The sequence below is a fragment of the Typopeltis vanoorti genome, chromosome 11, assembly GCF_054136105.1.
Source record: "Typopeltis vanoorti isolate ZY-2024b chromosome 11, IOZ_Tvanoo_1.0, whole genome shotgun sequence".
Classification (NCBI taxonomy): Eukaryota; Metazoa; Arthropoda; class Arachnida; order Uropygi; family Thelyphonidae; genus Typopeltis; species Typopeltis vanoorti.
This window is the reverse complement of record NC_143559.1, coordinates 76431493-76451420: the sequence shown is the minus strand read 5'-3', so window position 1 is coordinate 76451420 and position 19928 is coordinate 76431493. Positions and strand designations below refer to the sequence as shown.

Genomic DNA, 19928 nt, shown 5'->3' with positions numbered 1-19928 from the left:
TTTGTTTTCAAATTAAAAAATTAGAATCTTTAGAATTAAAAAAAATTATTTGTTAATACCAAAAAAAAAAAAAAAAAAATACAGAATATTCTCTGACACCCACTATAATATTTGTCTGCTGTACTAATCAGCAGATTTGTCTAAGTTGTTTTGAAAAAAATTCTTGAAAACAACTACTAAACCTACATGGTGATAACATACTAGGTTGTCCAATCCACCTCTAGTGTATGAGTCTAACATATAAAAATTAATAAATAAAATATATTCCAGAATAATAGCACTGATTTAGACATTAGCAATATATTTTGAATAGTGTGCCAATTAAACAGTCTTGCCATAAATACTGTTACAACTTCCACACCCTCCCCCTGTGGTGCCTACAGAATTGTGCAAGTCCGGTTCTGTTAGTGGTACTGTGCACAGCCAACATCTGCATGTTCATCAGTAGAGAGAGAGTAGTTCATCAGTAGTCGAGCTGTATAGGTTACAGCTCGACAAAGGGTCCTTTAACCCTTTGTCAAGCTGTATAGGTTAACTTGCAGTAGGGAGATTATGCGAACTGTGTAGCTGTAATAGCACTTCACAATGTTGGAATGCAGGCATGACCTGTTCTTTGGCTGTGAAAGCATGCCTCTGTCGTAATCCTCTGAGAATTTAGAGAGTGATGTCGCAGGAGATGAACGTTTCACAGAGAATGATGTAATGTGTACTAACTGATGACTAAGGGTGAGAGCCTATCGTCGTTCTACTGAAACTTCCTAACACCACAACTTATGAACCAGAGGGTGATAAAATCAAAGGCATTTCTCCAGCAGTACATGAACAACAGACACAGAGATATCCTCTTCACAGATAAGATTTCACCATTGAAGAGTCCTTTAACCCTTTAATGATTGAGTATATGCCCTGGATGGTCACACAGCATGTGCCATAGCACCCAGGATTTATAAAGGTCAGATGGTTTGCTGGGGGGGGTTGTTACCCGAGTCACATTTCTGCGAGAAAGGGGACCAAAACCTCCAAAGTGTATCAAGACACCATGCTTAAACCTGTGATACAGTCCCTGGACAACACCTTGTTTCACGGTAGGCAGTGGACTTTCCAAATAGGACTCAGACCCTGCACACAAGGCAAGGACCACACAACAATGGTGGGAGGTCAATGTGCTCAAACAAATATCACCATCTGATTGGCCATCTAGAAGTCCTGATTTGAATCAGTTGGGCTTCAAATTGTGGTTAGAGCTTGAGAGAATAGCCTGCAAGAAACAACACCCCAGCATCAACAGCCTGAAGGTGGATTTGGAGAGAGAGAGAGCAGTGCCAGTGTTGTGTCCCATTTTTCGATTTCTACTCTAATCTTACAAGCTCCTTTTATCTATATTCTTCTAACTTCTATGCCCGAGATTTTACCAAAACTTATACCAATATCTAAGTTATTGCTCCCCGTAGTACCCCTAATATTTGTATTTATACTGCACCTTTTGGGATATTTAGTTTAGGATATTACATACATAAACAAGGAGAAAGAACTCAAATATATCTGAAAGTGTAACTATTGCAGTCGTGACACTTAACTCGATTCTCAACTTAAATTATCCACGTGACTAAAGTACAATATTTTCAAGTGGTTATCAACTGCACCATTTATGTTGTCATAAATAGGGAGAAAGTCAATCTCGAATATATCTCTTAGTATTTAAATATTATTGCAGTCGTGACTCTTAATCTCTTTCCTCAACATTAAATTTTCCCGCGTGATTAGGTACGATGATTTTTAAGCGGTGCATTGGATTAGCAACATCAGACAACTCTTTTATCATTGAACAAAAGGTTTATTAAGTTTCTAAACATGGTACAATTCAAATACTAAACTAAAATACTTATAGACTAATATTAAATCATTACAAGCAATATGGCTATTTGTGATTATGCCGCCATACACATTAATTCATAAATTCACCTGATGTGAACAAATTAGATCAATTCACACTATCTGATTATTCATACTGAAGTAGATTAACAAATCATTCACTGCTAACACATACTTGTGACATTTCAATTACTTTATACATTACATTAGGCATTCAATTCTTAGGATACGTAATTACTTAATTCACACTATTCTGTTATACCGTTATTTGCACTAACACACAATTATGTCATTTAAATATCTTGTGCAATATAATAGACATGCAAAAATACCTTAGGACTCTTAATCATTCACAAATCTTTAACACTAGTCAATCTACACATAACACATTCTATCATATACTAAAGTCCTAGTATAACTTCAACAGTTCTGTATTGGAATCACGATTCTTTTCACAGACAAATTTCTAGCTAACATAGATTATGATTTACAGTACCTTTCTTGAGCTCTTCGTATGGGCCTTTATTCTTTTCCAAACAAACCTCTGGTATAACTTCTCGTAACTCTGGAATACTTTAACACACATATATTTGCTCTACTATCAGCAACGAGGACATCAATCTCTTTACAGTTTTCTGCTTTGCGTAGTTATCACTAGCGTCAAAACGAAGAAGATCCCTCCTTTTCTAGGACTCTATGGCAATTTTTTCTTTGCTTCCTACTTGAGAAAACGGGAATCGAAATCCCGCTCACTTTCGTTTCCGTGTTGTGATGAGGAGATATCACTCCTGTCGCCACTCAGGAAAACCCCGTGAACTCCACCGGAACGAAAACCAAACTCCAAGGCCAAAAGCGACTATCCAAAAAGAGTCCTCCCCCATGGGTTACCAACCATTTTATAGCTGCTCCCCTAATGGCACCTTTTCTTACTTCCTTTCTCCTCCTACTTGTTTTTTTTTTATCATCGACCAATTAGGGTGACGTTTTCTCGCCAAACGTCATTTGATCGGCAAGCCCGTTCTAAATGTTTCAATCCGGGGATCGGCCCTAAGCGATAGCTTTGCATTTCTTGTGCTAGCCTGACTTAATCCCCTTTCAAACTTTTTCTATGAATTCTACTTAATAACTTAATCTCTCACATAACGTATTTTATGACTCACTCCTTCCTACTTATTTACTTAACTCTCTCATTTTTAATCATATTACAATATTAATCTATACTTTCCTTTGTTAGCTACTTATTTAGTTAGAATTCCTTATTTTAAACCATATTACAATATTAATACATTCCTTCCTTTATCAGTTACTTTAACAACAACCCTTACGTTTTATACATATTACTGGATGCAAGAAACTTTCCATTAAATAATTCATTTTTTTTATGCAGGGGTTTTAATTTATGATATTTATTCTTCATGTTACACCATGATAGCTGAGAATACTATATTCTCAGGTGTAACACCAGTGTTTCCACTAGATTTGTGTGCAGCCATCAGTATGTAGCCTCACAAACTTCAGGCATGCATGAAAGAAAAGGGAAATATTTTGATCATTGAGCTGCTATATGCATGTTATACATGTGGTTTGTATGTGTTGAAATCTGTAAATGATTTACTGATAAAGGCTTGTATATGCTGAAATCTGCAAATTATTTACTGATAAAGGTTTATGCACTGTTCAAATTGTAACAGTATTTATGGCTAGACTCGGTAACTAGACAACTGCTGTAATAATACTGAGATTAACAAAAGCATTTCTGGAAGGCAAAGAATTCCTACAAACTAAGAAGAATATAAATATCAGGACTAACAATCAAGCAATATTTACATCAGAAAAAGGCTACATCAATGAGCCACTGAACAACCAGTTTAGAACTCATTGGAAGCAACAGGAGTTGGCAGTTCTTGCAGGAGTCCCAGATCCAAGGAAGGATGACATGCAGTATCCAAAATATTATATACTAAAATCAGGTTTTCAATTTTTATGCCTCTTACTACTCTACAGTGTAAGATTTGCTTACACACCAATTTTCTGGCACCCTTGATTCCAGAGCCTTGCCAGATTAGCTGATTTCTGGACCAACGGAGGTCATATAATAATAATTCATCCGTACAACCCTTATCCACTAATTATGTCTTTCATGTCTCTAAAGCACCATGGACCACTAGAAAATTAAATATGAAATGTTTTAAATGTTGATTAAGTGATCAAATTGAATACATTAGTATAAATTATGCAGTTAAGTGGATATGGACATATGTAAGTGGATATGGACATACCTATCTCAAAAGTCCTAGATAGGGTTAAATGTAAGCAAAATAAACTAAGAATTATTCAAAATCAAGAGACCATCAAATACAGATATAAATAATTAGCATGTGCACAAGCAATGTCATCTGCGGCAGTCCAGTGATTGTCAGATAGCCATAGGAATTTCAAGTGTTTTCATAATTTTGTCTGAACTAAAGAAAGTGCCAGAACATCTATTACCATAAAATTGGTGGTGTACTTGTGTGTGTGTGTGCACACACACCCACTTTTGTTGTGCTAACTGTTGTTGTTTGCTATGAGCTGATATTTTCATACCTGAAATTGTGTTCCATTCTAAATAAATTTAATAAAGGGATTATTTTATTTAAAGTGTCTGTGTCTTCCTTCTCCCCACTACAAGTCACAGAAGTGCTGAGATCATCTATACAGACCAAATAAATAATACAAAGGTAAACATTATTTTTGTTTTGAAGAAGACCTATTCACTATAATACATACCTGAGAAGCTATATATTTCCCTACGGGATCCCACGACACCCCTTTTACTAGACCAGTATGACCTTTTAAAACAGTAATTATCTCTGAAACAAAAAATATACACATATATATATATGTATGTATGTATACACACACGCACATATAAATACATACACATGCACTTATATATAATAATTTTTAAGAGTATGGAAAATTACATAGAAAAAAGTATGGCCTCTTCCTTGCAAAGTCCAAATGATAGTGATCTGTTGTAAGATTCTACTGTTTAAGTTAATGGACTACAGAAAAATTCATTATATTGAATAATTTGTTACAGTAAATTTCTCTTAGCATAACAGTGTATCTATGCAAGTCTGATTTATCAGTAATCCTATAGAGTACTCCTAAACCACCATGACTACATAGGTGCATATTCCTCTTTAAGTTCACTCCCTTCACTTAGAGACCATGATCCAAACAATGCACAAACTGGAACACTTCACAGGCTCTTTAAAAAAAAGGTCACCTGGATTGTTGAAATTATAAACCAACTTAAACCATACAATTCTAGATCTCTTCCTCCTTCTCAGATATATAGCCTACCAAAATGTGTCATTATGCCCTATTGTGAATGCAATGATTCACCCACATACAAATTAGCCAAGGTACTCACTCAGTATACCGGTGACACTCCTTTACACAAAAAACTCAGCTCAATTTAAAGTCCATACACAAAACCTTACACTTCAACACACTGATAATAATGGCCAGTTTTGATGTTTCCTCTCTCTCTATTCGCCAATGTCCCACTTGACACTTCATTAGAACCTCATTCAATCTGATTTTCTCCCAATATCTCATCCCTCATTAAGTTCATCGTGAACTCTGGCTATCTTGTATGGCAAGGAAAATTCTACAAACAAACAAACAGGGGGTGGGAAACAACCATGGGCTCTATACCCCCCCCTCTTAATTATGTCATGGAGACCTTCAAAGAGAAAGCCTTAAACTCAGCTCCACATAAATTTACTGTTTGGCTACATATGTTGTTCTCCATTTGGTCATAGACTCTTGATCTCAATATTATCTTCACACATCTAAACAACCAGCATCCAAAGGATCCAGTTCCCCTTAGAAAATGAAAACAACAGCCTCCCCTTTCTGGACAATTTGATTACATACCAGCCTAATGGATTACTGGCTTTCTCAGTGTACAAAGCACACTGGCAGATACATTCACTGAGAATTGCATCATACCTCTCCCCTCCAAGTAATATGGAATTATAAAAACCCTATGTAATGAAAAAAAATTAATTTTAGTTCTGATAACAGTGCCCTCACTACTGAACTTGACCACATTCTCAACACCTTTCTTAACCAATGGCTACAATCCCCACTAAATTCAAAAAAAATATTAAAACTCCAAAACATCCCCATCTCAAGAATAGGCTACACCAAATCTATCACCACACCATATACCTGGGGTATATCAGAAAAACTAATAAAAATACTAAAAAAAATGCATTACAACCACCTACAGACTACACACAAAATTAGCATTTATTATCTGCTCAACCTAAAACCAGCAACACTCACTAGATCTGGCAGGTATTTATTTACCAGGTTCCTTGCAGGTGCAAGCTGTTATGGCCAAACAGGTAACACAGCCAATATCTGAATTGCAGAACACAAGGACTACATCTGTTCCACCACTACAGCTTTTAGGTAAGAAACATCTTACAAAAAAAAAAAAAAAAATCTAAACATAGTTTTCCTTTTCAGCTCTGGCTTTCTTTCATTTCAAGTGCATTCAGCTAGCAGTAACAAAGAGCATAAACTTTTAAGTGGCTTATACTCAGCTAAATGTATTATGCAGTTTTAAAACACTTAAAAATATAATTAAAAATTAAAAATACATTCAATTAAAGTTATTAGATTTTGGACATTCATCTTCATAACATTCGCTACTTCAAATGAAATGCAAAATTCATTTATAAAAAATAATAATAATATGAAGTGATTCAGATATTTATATTATATATCTATTCTGAGTTTAATCCAGTAATAAGGAAATGTTGATACACATTTTAAAAAAACATGCTTTAATGGCATTTTTGCACAGCGAACTCATTTTTTATTTTATATATATATATATATATATATATGTTAAAGATGCCAAGCTATTTTAAACCTAGTTTTACTTCATTTCCCAAGTAAGCAAACAGACAGATAATTCAAGTTTGCACCTGCAAGTCTAGGTGACCCGTAAAGTAGTACAAGTCAATATTATACCGAAGGTAATAAACTTTCTACATATATTATTATCACAACGGCTTCAAGCATGCACACTATAGATAAAATTGTTCTACCTAATTCTACAATTAGAATATCTGAACAGGTGTCTGGATCAAGAGAATGGAAACTGTAATTTAACTGATAGGATAGGAGGAAGTGTAAAGAGAGTGTTTTACACTGAGTGCTTATTAATTACACAAGGGTTCAATTCCAATTGGTGCAATGACTTAACTATTTCTTTTAGAATCGGGAATATCACTGACTCAAGACCAAATAAAAAATATATTTATTTAATGAAACTAAAACATTATATACACTGAAATAAAGAGCCAAGAGGCTTCACTTTGGTGATGCAAAATTATACAAATTAAATGGGAAATCTGTAAAGTGTAGACTTATTTTTGAAGGCAAAATTAACAATTAATTTTGTAGTTATTTATGTAATTTTATTTAAAGTGTATATAATGTACAAATTACGTGGATATCACTTCACCCTGGGTATTTTACATCTGGGTCTGGCTCCCACTGATGAGACCTCAACAAAGGTCGAAACCAGTCTAGGTAGTGACCCCTTCCCTTAATGCATAGCATCATACATGTCCGCAAGGAAATGTGCTTTGCACTATGGAGAATACTAAGGAAAGTGATCAGAACTTACGCCACCTTTGCCACGAGTTGCCCCTGTCCTGAAAGGTTGCTTACGCTTGGATCCGCTGAAACTTTTATAGGTTCTATATTCGGCAGGAAACTCTTGTAGTTTCTATATATTCGGCTTTGAAATAATGTTGGATTCAATATCTACTTAATTTGTACATTTACACTTTAAATAAAATTACATAAATAACTACAAAATTAATTGTAGTTAATTTTGCCTTCAAAAATAAGTCTACACTTTATAGATTTTCTTATCTAAAAAAAATAAAATCATTCATTCTCTGACTCATTCTATAACTGGTGTTTAACATATACTTAATCATCTACCAGACTAAACACCTTATTTATACAACGACATTGTTCAGAGTCAGTTTCTTTGTTAGGCCCTTTTCGAAAATATAAAACTACCTCTTCACTTTCACGGGATCTTTTTTTAAAATTCCTTTAAGTACATCACTCATTCCGATAAATCAACATCACCCGCATCCTTGAGACAGAAGCTGAAACTTTCCATTTAGTGTTTCCTCAAACATTCAATTAGAACCTCGACTGCAATATCTTCTTTTATTTGCTAAATACTTGTTGGCAGTCTCAACTCCTCCAGGTTAAAGACTCGCAGTTCTGAGATTCCTTTTCGGAATCTCCTATTAATATTCTCCTGACTGTCATGTAACACTTATTTTTAAGTGTTACTTATTCACTTACGTAACACTTATTTTTAAGTGACAAATACTCTATTTGTCAGCTGTCAATCACCCATCAATCTCCTTGGATAGTATACACACACTCCATATAAATGGTAAACGAGAAACTAAGTATAATAAGAATGTCTTTTCAAAACACAACAAATATCTTAACATTACCAATTTTAAATTACATTAGAAAGGAGTAAAAATAACATAATTATCAGAATCTAGTAAGTACATCAATTTCAAATGGTTTGCATTTCATTTTGACAACAATATCAAAAACAGTACATCACAAGTGCCGATATACGTGTTACAAAACTAAAACTAATAATATACTAACATAAACAATTGTAAAAATATTCATAATTTTAAATTATGATTATTTTTACAGAACGAAATTATGATGCTATCTGTATTGGTACTAGCATATCAAAGGAAGGTTGTGTTGAATTAGAACTATAAGGCCAGGTACTGTCTGTTAAATGCTTGTTCCTCTGCCTGTTTTGCAGGATGAAACATCCTGTCACTTCCATATATGACTGGCTAATTCCCCCTTCATGAAAAGTCTGAAAAGTCAAAGATTTTTTGCATTCTAGACAGAATACGAATCCAAGTCTTTCTAAAGGACATTGTCGCTACTGTCAACGGAACACAATAATAATAAGTGTGAAGGTTCTTCTGTAGTAATGAAAACATGGATGAGATTAAGATCAATAATTACTAAGAAACAGCGCTGACATATTTCAGGATGCACTATATTAGGAAGGTAAGCTGTTAAGAAATGGTCTAGATTGTTGCAGGAAATTATGAGGATTACCCTGGTAGGTAGATGAACAATTTACATTAAAATCATTGCTAACAACAAATACTTCAACTTTTCTTCCAGTATGATCAGTGGAGTTAGAGAAGGAAGGTCAATTTCAATTACTGAACACCGAGTCTCCTAGAAAGATTATCTCACTGTTGGAGTAATTACACTGGAAAAAAAAAAAAAAAAAACTCCAGAGATAAATCATCAAAGGGAGACGAGTGATTATCAGAATACCGAGAGCAACAAAAATAGCAAATGAATGCAACAAAGTGCAGTACAGAAATTTTCAGTCGGAGATCATCTCATTGCTTAATCTGACAAAAGCACAAGTACCTATCTTATGTGGAAAGAGTCATGTAAAGTGTACTTTGGATATTTCAGATAGATAGTGGTTGCAGAGGCTGATAATTCAGGTTTAGGGAGAGATAACAAATAGATGTCATATACATATGGCAGTGCTCATCTTTATGTTTGTATTAGCAGCATGAATGTCGATTGTGAAGATTTTTTTTTTTTTCTTGCATGGAGTTTTGTTGCAATTTATGATTTTTAGTTGCATTTTTTTTGTGGATTATGTTTTCTGATCTTATGTTAGTTATTATTAATGACATCTTCACTATCAGTGATAGCAAAAAATTTTACAGGACAGGGGCATGCATTTTTTGCAATGGGAGGAGGATAAAAGGAAAACACATTTCCAAGATAGGAAGTGCCAAGTCTCCTATTCACACATGGCCTCAACAGTGCCTTCTGCATGTCGCTCTACTTGGGTTACATCCCAGCACAATCTGAGAAAGTAAATGGGAGTATGATTTTCTAGCCATTCAAGAAGCATCCTGATGTGTTACAATCCCTGTGTGGTACCTAGTGGCAGGTCCCTGGCTGTATTCACATGAAGCAAATGAAGGAAAAAAAAAAAAGAGAGAAAGGATTTTTATTTCATTAATTTACTTTCATTCAAAAAGTCAAATGGCAGGAAGATTTCAAGTACTTCACATTAAAATACATTTTTATTCTTTATGCAAAGAAACATAAATCAGACATACAAAATTAGCGTGGACTTCAGAAAACAGTGCTTTTCTGTCTACTCTCTTTAATATAATATTCTTGTCAAATTTTCTTTTCTTCTATTTTCTACTATGAGGAATATACATATAGAAACATTTTAACCAAAAGTACAATCAGCTGTAGAAATTGCAAAGGCACACATACACTTGCTATAACTCAAAAAGTGCACTGTCATGTGTGCCTGCATGCAAATATAATCATGTGTAGCAATAAAAGACTCTCATTCTGATTAATATTATTTGCAAAATATATCTGTAATATTAAATTTAATTAACCAGTAAAAATATAGCAGAAGTGGCAGGCTGAACTACAAAATATCCATGACCACAAACTTGTATACATTTAACTGCTGCTATAACCAATCAGAAGAGTTACCACAAAGTTCCGGATGCTTAATATCAACTAATTTAAAAGGTAGTGACTGAGAGTAACCTCTTTTTAATGGTCCTGAGGTACCTAGGCCTAGTTCTTTTTTTCTTTTAAATTACTCATGTTCTAATAAAACAATCTCCAATACCTAAATATGTTCCTTTCTTTATGCATCTAACCAACTCCTTTCTCAGCATGCTTCACAAATATTCTTTCCATAAAAATGTACTTTCCACAATTCTAATTTCAGGTGTACTTGGCAAGAAAGGCATCAATGTCATAAAGTCATAATCTGGAACAAAAAGAGTCTCATTGGAACAATGGACCAAATCCATGCAACACTGTAAGTTCCCTTTTATGTGCTATTATTTCTGATGAGCAAAGAAAAAAACAAAGCTGGAGAAAGACAAATTCCACTCTTTAATTCTATCTTCTGCTACACTTGAGATCACTAATTTAATAGCTTTACTCAAGAACTCAAAGAAGACTAACCCGATAGTCTCTTAACCATAGCTTAATCTTTTAGATGCAAAGTAGTTAACAGATTTGGAGAAGCAGTTCTGATGGAAAGAAACGACCACAATCAAGGTTTCTTTCATCATGACAGATTGGATGACAAGTGCACTGAAAAATTTTTTGTGACTAATATGATATGTTGTTACGAATGATACAAAACTTTCTGTGGTCCTTCCTTTTCATTAGAAACAAGAAAGCTTGTCTGGGTAAGGTTTGAATTACAAGCACAACACTTAAGGCTACACAAGACCCATGTATTATATGGGTTAACTGTATGTATTTTTTTTTCAGTTTGTTTTGTAAGATAAAAAATCAGTTTCGGGGGGGGATTGGACAAGCTACCTCACCTTCATCTGAAAAATCCTGATAAAGGTTCTTCATGACCTAGATTGGATTTGAACCTAATATCAGGATATCCTTGATACTGAGTGAGTTACAGAGGCTGCGAAAGCTTATCAACAATGACAAATGTAAAATGATTTTCTTCTTTCTGTGGAAGGTAGAGAACCAAATATGTTAGGAACCTGGTAAAAGGGTCTGAGTGATAGACAATCCATGATGGACTAATCTACAAAATTATTCTACAGTTCATGTATGAACAGTAAGCAAACTTTGGATTTGTCCATTGTTTTGTTCATACACATTATATTTTAAACTAGCTGAGCAATATCTATGCAAGAATTTTGCACTGCCTTTTGACAGCCTAAGTGATCTCCCAAAGAAGAAGAAACATGATATTTCTTCAGAATTCAAATACCAAATCAAATACCACCAAAGTTAATGGAACAGTGATTATAAAATTAACTGTGAAATCAATTAATTTTATGCATAATAAAGGATCTTCATTAAAAAAAATATATATATAGAATTGTTGAATGGGACTGAAGGCTCTTCAACAATTCTACCATTTAGTTGGATTACAAATCTATAGTTCAGAAATACAATCCAATGAGCTTTGTTTGATTACCTTTCTGTTGTCCAAACAATAGGACATGGATTTGATTCAATGTGAATTCATTATCTGATTACCTGATGAAGACCACCAACATACTTAACAGAAATCTGTTGCCTGGTCATTATAAGCAAGGTTTCCAGATTATTTAATCTTTATTCCAGTATCTTTATTAAAAGGGTACCCAGCTGGATTACATTTCTGCCCTCCAAACTACAGGCTATGGAATTTAATTTTACTGAGCACTACTGTGTTGTGCTTCTTGCCTGATGTAAGTGCTTACTTATCAGAAGTCTGCTGTTTGGTCATTAGGATAAGGTTTCAAGATTTAATCGCTATCCCTTTTCCTATCACAATACCAATGTATTCCAGATTTAGAATATTTTGTATGCAAAATTTACATAAAAATGTAATACAATTACTAGCCGAATCCAGTAAGGACTATCAAGTCTGATAAGCGAACTCTTATGAAAACAACCTTGTAAGTCTTGGAACAGTGTTTTAAAGATTTGTAAGTCATTTGCTATTCATGCATCTAATAGCAATTTTCTCTTCAATTGTAAAAGGGTTTACCATCTGTATAGACCTAAAATTAAACACAATTTAGTACATATGTATGTGTACAGGAAGGGTAGTAAAGGAACTTCTAGGAGAAACTGTAGGATTCATATACCTTGCCATTTTAGAGTATTCCAGATTACAATTGTGTTGTCAACACTACAGGAAGCCAGCCAAGCATCATGAGGCGACCAAGCAAGGTCCAAGACATCTAAGAAAAGAAAAGAAAAGAAAGGGAAAAAAAAAAATTAACATATACATACTAATAATCTAACTAGCACTAAAATAGAGTAACAAATACATTTGGTTTTTGTGCCATTTTCCTATTACTTTCACATCACATAAGCTTTTAGTAATGAAACTAACTTGTCTTAGGTATATACACTGAGTTCCAAAACCTAAGGGCGAACACTATTTCTGAAAATTACAAGTGCAAATTTAGACTAATCTAATCAACTTGTGGCAATTTGTATAACTGACGATTTCAAGGAGAAAGTAGGTACATATTCAAATTTTCGAATCTCGTGCAATGGGGTTATGTGGTAGCACTCAACAGGATAAAAGTCTGAGTGAAGTGAATTGTGTTTGAAGGAAGCTCTTTTCTTGAAGGAATAAAATTGCAAACTTGGATGTCTTGTAATATCTCAAACTCATCATCTAGATGATTTCATGAGTGGAAAATTATTGGAAAGCTTGAAGAAGGCCACAGAATACTGATATTGCCAGAAAGTTTGGAATATCACATAGTGTTATATCCAGACTCTGGGTAGCATTTCAAACCAATGGAATTGTGTTCCAGACATTTGCTAAGAGGTCACCCGCACTTTACCATGGAGCATGAATACAGATTTTTGATTAAAACAGTAAAATGTAACTGACACACCATGACAGGTCAGCTTGAAAGTCAGTTCTATTCAAGCACAGGTGCACAGATATCTCGACAAACTGTGGCAAGACGTCTGTGACGTCTTGCTCATTGTAGAGCAAGTTTTTCAGTGGTGTTGTATCCATGTTCAAGACACCAATGGGCTAATGTACTCTTTACAGATGAGAGTCGTTTTAGTCTTTCCTCCGATTCTAAGAAGTGATACTGCTTACAATTGTGAGAATGTCCTTGAAAGAGATAGATACAGCGATGCTGGGATCATGGTATGGGGAGGCATTAAGCTTAATGGATGCACTGAGCTACAAGTGCTAGAAAAAAGGGACTATGACTGGGGAATGATATTTAAATGAAATTCTTCAATGTCATGTTCAATTGTTCCATGGTGCTGTAAGCAAAGAATTTATTTTTATGGATGATAATGCCACACCGCATTATACATGAATAGTGGGAATACTTCTGGAGACAGAGAATAATAATCGAATCAAGTGGCCAGCACATTCTCCACATCTCAACCCCACAGAACACATCTGAGATGAGTAGCTAAAATTCCCCTCCAGAAAACAAACAAGGCCTTACTACTTGGCCGAGTGGTTAGCGTATCTGCTTTCCAGCCAAAAGGCTGAGGGTTCATATCCTGCTGGACATAGATGTTTGTGATTATCTCTGAAAATACTAGTGGTGGTGGCGGCCAGTAGATGGCATTAGTGTAGATGATGATTGTAGTTGTGGTTCAATGTAGTTGGTGAATTGAGTGGTGGAGATAGAGCTGTAGAGTAGGTGCCCTCCTTTGATGAGTCTTTGGACTCCGTGGAGGTGTCATGTAATAATAATAATACTTGTTCTGAAGGAGGAATGGTCAGTTGGCCTCAAGAACTCCTGAATATCAATTGTTGCTAAACATGGTACAATGTTGTGAGAGCTGCATTGCAGTTTGAGGTGGACATATTCCATACTGAAATGTCTCTAAGCACTGTACATTAATTCCTTAACTACATCGTTAGGAAATTAGTAACTTTTGTCAAAAACGTATTGCAATTTAATTTGTATGAAATTTATAATACATTTTTTGTGTAATAGAATTTATTAGCATGCTAGAAATAAATGTATGTCCACATTTGGATGGTCATGAAAATTTTTTCATATACAGGTAAAAATGTAATTCATCCTTAGCTTTTGGACACCAGGGTATTTAGACTAAAGATGAAAGTTAGAATAAGTTAAATATCCAAAAAATAAAATCTATCCTAGCATTTTTGGAAGTTTTAGCAGTTATCAAAACCTGAAAGTAGTACACAATTTTTGCAGTTGGAGGGAGCTCCAACTGCAAAACTTTGAACTAGGAGCTCCATAATAATTACTTCATAATTATTATGGAGCTCCTAGTTCAAATTTTAATAAATGATCTTTTGCCTCATTTGAGTCCTACCTATGCTGATTAATGTTTTAAAAGTTACTCTTCACTTACTAAAATGTAAAAGGTAACAGATTTTGTAAAAAAAAAAAAAAAAAATACTATTACCTCAACTATTGCAGGCAAATGGATACTTATGTCTGTGCACATGCACATTAAAAAATAAATAAAATTAAAAAAAAAACATGAAGGTGATTGATTCTGATCACTGCCTGTGAAAGTATATTCTTCAGCAGGATGCAATGGTTAATACAAAGTACTGTTTTCTTCCTGGCTCAAAACAACAGGACATCTTATATGCCATAAACTAGCCCTTTATAAACAATATTACCAATATTTGGTAATAGTGTTCTTAGATAGAACTTCCCTGATTACAGAAGTGTGGGGAAAAAAAAGGGTGTTCAGATGACTAGTTATCATATATCATAACATTTATTCTTTGGTTGGAAAGATTGGCTTGGATCTTGCCACAAGAAGAATCCTTCAGAATAGTTTTTCAACTGAAGATAAGTGAAATTAATTACTATGAAGGAGAGCTCAGTTTTATTCCTTCCAGAAACTTTTTTTTCTCCCCACCTCATTAATTTAGCAGAAAAACTGAACTGAGAACATACAATTAACAGAAAAAAATACATTTAAGGGGGGGGGGACACTACAATGAAGTTAATGTATGGAATGAATCCTTAGAGGCATTTAAACATCATTGAGGCATTTTGTAACAATGAATATCACATATGATATCTCCATCCTACACTCAACATGTAGGAACAAAATATTCAACATATTGCATGTTGAATAAATTAAAAAGTAACAGTTTGCAATTTCAGAAATCTCTTTGAAGTAATGGAGAAGTCATATTTACCTATATGAGTTGCCAAAAGGTGTCTCACCTTATTAAATTACTCTGGATTTAGAGAAAGATGTTGGAAGTTTTTTTCCACTTGGTTTTCCGGTCTGGCTCCCACTGATGAGACCTCAATAAAGGTCGAAACCGATCTGGGTAGTGGCCTTCCCTTAATGCATAGCATTATACATGTCCGCAAGGAGATGTGCTTTGCATTATGGGAGATGCTAAGACAAGTAGTGATGAGAGCTTCATCCACCTTTACCACGAGTTGCCTCAGTCCTGAAGATACTTCAGGTGCAAACTTTGTTTGCTTACACTTGGATAAAGGATTAAACTAAATTTATTATATCCTAAACAAGTGGGAGAAAATTTCCAAAAAAAAAAAAAAAAATTGTCTTCTTGAAATGGAGTCCCAATCTAAGATTACAAATAAACATAGAACTGGATTTCATCAAACTAATGTCTTCACAACAGAAACAGCTTCATTTATCTCATTAAGTGTTTTTTATTAAAAATATTTCACATTTGTAATTTATTATAATGCAAATTTAAAATTAAATACTTTTATAATTATTCATGTTTGAATGAATTACCTATCATTGTAACTTCTCCCAAATTGCTTGGGAGGGGATGGGGGGAGGAAATAGGTAAGCTGGTGTTACTGAAATTTTAAAAGGTGTATGCAGGTACTGAAAGTTAATGAAATATTATAGTAAAGGATAGTATGAAGGAGATTCAATGCTATTTTGCACTTTTCCCAACACTGATGAATGTGTGCACAAGGAATGTGAGCTTTCTGTTAAGGATGAAGATGTGCTAAGAATTTGGCTTCTGTTGTTACTGGAATATTACTTTATTCCAGTGGTTCCCAAACTGTGCACAGCGGTGGCCTGGGGCACCGCAAAATATTCTGATATTTTCACTGAAATAACTGCATCAAATGCACACTGCAATTGTTAGGTAGGCCTATGTTCTGACTTTGGGTGCTGCGGAATACACTTAGGGCGCCATGAACTGAAAAAGTTTGGGAACCACTGCTTTATCCAATTCTCAACTGAGGTTATGCGTGAATACTGCATTTGTCTGCTGAAAACCTGAATCCATCACTAAGAGCCCATGAAGAGACATGACTAATTGATTGTTGAAGTTGTCTTGCAATTACTCTCATGTTACAAGTGACATTAAATTGTGAAGTCATCAACATAAAGAGTATTGCCTACAGTGAGAGGGAGATATTCAGTGATTGAATTAATCATGAGAGCAAAGAATGTCACACTTGGAACAGAGCCTTGGGGAACATCATCATCTTGATATGGCCAAGATAGCATACTTCTCTCAGACTTGGAAGACTCAACTAGACAAAATTTTAATAAATACAGCAATATGCCATATCCAGGTTGTGTCATATGCTTTTTCCATGTAACTGAACACTGAAACCAGTTGTTCTTTTTTTCAGAAAAATCTCTAATATCTGTTTCTAAAAAGACCAAGTGTTCCAATATCAAACAATGTCAATGAAAGTCACATTTAGAAAGATCGTTGCTTTTCTAAATTCCACAGAAGCCTGATATATACCATTTTCTCCAATATCTTACAAATACAGTTGATTCAGAGCAGTAGTTCAGTAAATGCTTGCTCGTATTGGATCCTTTCCTGGTTTTGGGATGGCAATGACAACTGACTTATGCCAAGAATCCAGAAATCTTTCACTGTAAGTATAGTGTTGTATAGTAAGATAAGGATATGCTCAGAAAATGTTTTATCATCTCATAGTGGATGTCATCTGGACCTACTGCACTAGGGTAAGAACTCAATGACCAGAAGCAGAATAGTACTTTTTAGTTCCTACTTAGCAGATATCAAAAAAGTAGTATATGGGGGATGCGAGTCTGCAAGACTTTTTCTATCGGTAGAAAAGTTTAGCCACTATTTCTCTCGTTGTTCTTTCAATATTAAAAATTCTACTTTTCATTTTCTGGATTTTATCCAAAACAAATTTTGCAATGGTTGTTTGATTAATTGATGATATAAATTCAATCTATGATGCCATTTCACATAATGTGATTTGGCCTGAGCATGTTTAAAAGCTATTAGATTTGATATGGTAGAGTATCTAAGACATATACCACATGTGATTGAAAAGACCTCTGTTTTTTTTGGCTGCTTGGCACTCTGGGTTCCACCAAGAGTTTGGACAGAGTGGGAATCTAGATGATGCTTTTGGAATTGCTGGTGTTGCAGCCTGGACAATACAATCTGTTACACACTTCATTGTTTCATTTGACTGACTGATTCAGCATTACATTTTGCAAGATGGGAAAAGGTATTCCAGCTAGCCTGGTCCATTTTCCACATGGGCATCAGTGTTGGAGTACAGGGTTTCTGTGAAGACAGTGCAAATAACAGGAAAAAGATCACTTCTAGAAATATTTTCTTTGACATCCCACATCAGCTGTAGAAACATTACAAGAAAGCAGAATGTAAGATCTATTACAGAATATGAGTTGATAGTCATATGGAAGAAGGTATTGACTATTAAGAAGGGAGAGATCATGACTTGGATATTTACTCAATGATATGACCTCGTCCATTTTCAAGATGGCACTACTCCCATAGTGTTGTGTCTGCTGAAGTCATCCATGAGAAGTGTGGGCTCAGGCAGTTGAAATATAAGATTATCAAGTTCAATCTCATCTAACTCACAACAATGTGATAAATAAATGGAATAAACAGTAATAAATCCCACAAATAGGTGAATTACTACTACTTCCAGAACAGTATTAAGCTGCACATATTGGAAAGGAGTATGATTGCCCACTAGGATAGCTATTATGCCATGAGCAGGGATATCTCCATTTCTGTCCTTACGAACAACACTGAAATAAAGGTGGGGTCCTCATTGGGTTTTGAATGTTTTCTACAGACAAAAACAGAAGGGTTTGTGTTTGTGCAGCAGAATCTTGATTTCATCAATATTTTGGTGAAACCCATGACAGTTCCACTGTAAAAATTTTCTTATCATTTTGGCTTGTTTGTAGACTTGTCTATTTCCAAGATGTTGAGGACTTACTTTGTCAAGCTTATATTTATCTACTGATTTAGGGAAGTATGGAGAGCCAGCATCCATCTCTTTCTCTGGAAAAACGTTTAATACATCATCTGATGTATCAGGATCATTTGGTGAGGTTAATTTACTTTCAATGAATACAGAAATAACATTTTTTTAAATTTTATTTATTTATTTATTTTTATGGGGTGCTTAGTGGTTTATCTTTTAGGGATATCCTTGCCATCATTTTCTCATCAAGTGGATTCTCACTGAATGGAATCATTTTAGAAGTTTCTGCCAGCTCTCCCCCCTCAGTTTACCCAAACACCACCACGACTGCAAAATCAGTTAAAAACAAATCCTTCATCAGAAACATATCTATCAAAAGAAAGCGTAACTCGGTACACGAAAAAGTCAAAATTATTTGCGAGTTAGAATGTGTAAAAAGTTTTCTTTGTGTTCACTTCAACAGTATCAACATTGTGGAAGAGTGTTTTTACATATCAGCAATGGAAAACAACATAACCAAAAAAAAATATATATAAAAAAAAATAATGAGTGTGAGCTTACAAATGATGAAGCATTGCTTCAATTGTTCACTGAGCAAAGAAGTGCTGGATTCTCAATAGTGGTTCAAAGTCTCAAGTGGAAAAATTTGCTAAACAATTTGAATGCAATGATTTGGTATGTAAAAACAGGCTGGATCGATTTAAAAACCACCATAACACAGTTATGTCAGTTTTTAAAAAGAATAGTTGAAATTATGTTTATTATTAATTAGTACTGTTCATGTTGAAAAGTTATAGTTGGTCTTTATTAACTATAATTAACACACTAGATATTTGAATTATAAGACCATAAGTTTAATACATCATCATCATTATCAAATTCCTGCCATGTACCCACAAGGGGTATACAGGATATGATAGTACTACATGAAAAATTTACATCATTACTAACTTCCCATCTACAATTTTCCTCCAAATCAGTCTGTTACTTGTCAAGACTCCAACATTATCAGATCTTATATTTCTATCGTTTAAGGCACTTTGTACGGTATCAATCCACCTATATCTTGGTCTTCCTCTGGGTCGTTTCCCTGCTAACCTCGCAGAAAACACTTGTTCTGCTAATCTTTCCTCAACAATTCCATTTAAGTAACCAAACCACCTGAGATTAACTCTGCTAATGCATTCCTGGATG

General features: G+C 34.5%; 1 protein-coding gene across 3 annotated transcripts in view; it reads right to left on the bottom strand.

Moving 5' to 3' along the window:
* Nucleotides 1-19928, bottom strand: part of Hira (histone cell cycle regulator-like protein) — a 429854-nt gene that overhangs the window by 330728 nt on the left and 79198 nt on the right. For all 3 annotated transcript variants that reach the window (XM_090400974.1, XM_090400975.1, XM_090400976.1), the window contains 2 exons: nucleotides 12648-12743; nucleotides 4642-4724 (listed from right to left, as the gene is read on the bottom strand). In XM_090400974.1, the coding sequence (XP_090257100.1) occupies nucleotides 4642-4724; nucleotides 12648-12743 (179 nt within the window). The remainder of the gene's footprint in view (nucleotides 1-4641; nucleotides 4725-12647; nucleotides 12744-19928) is intronic.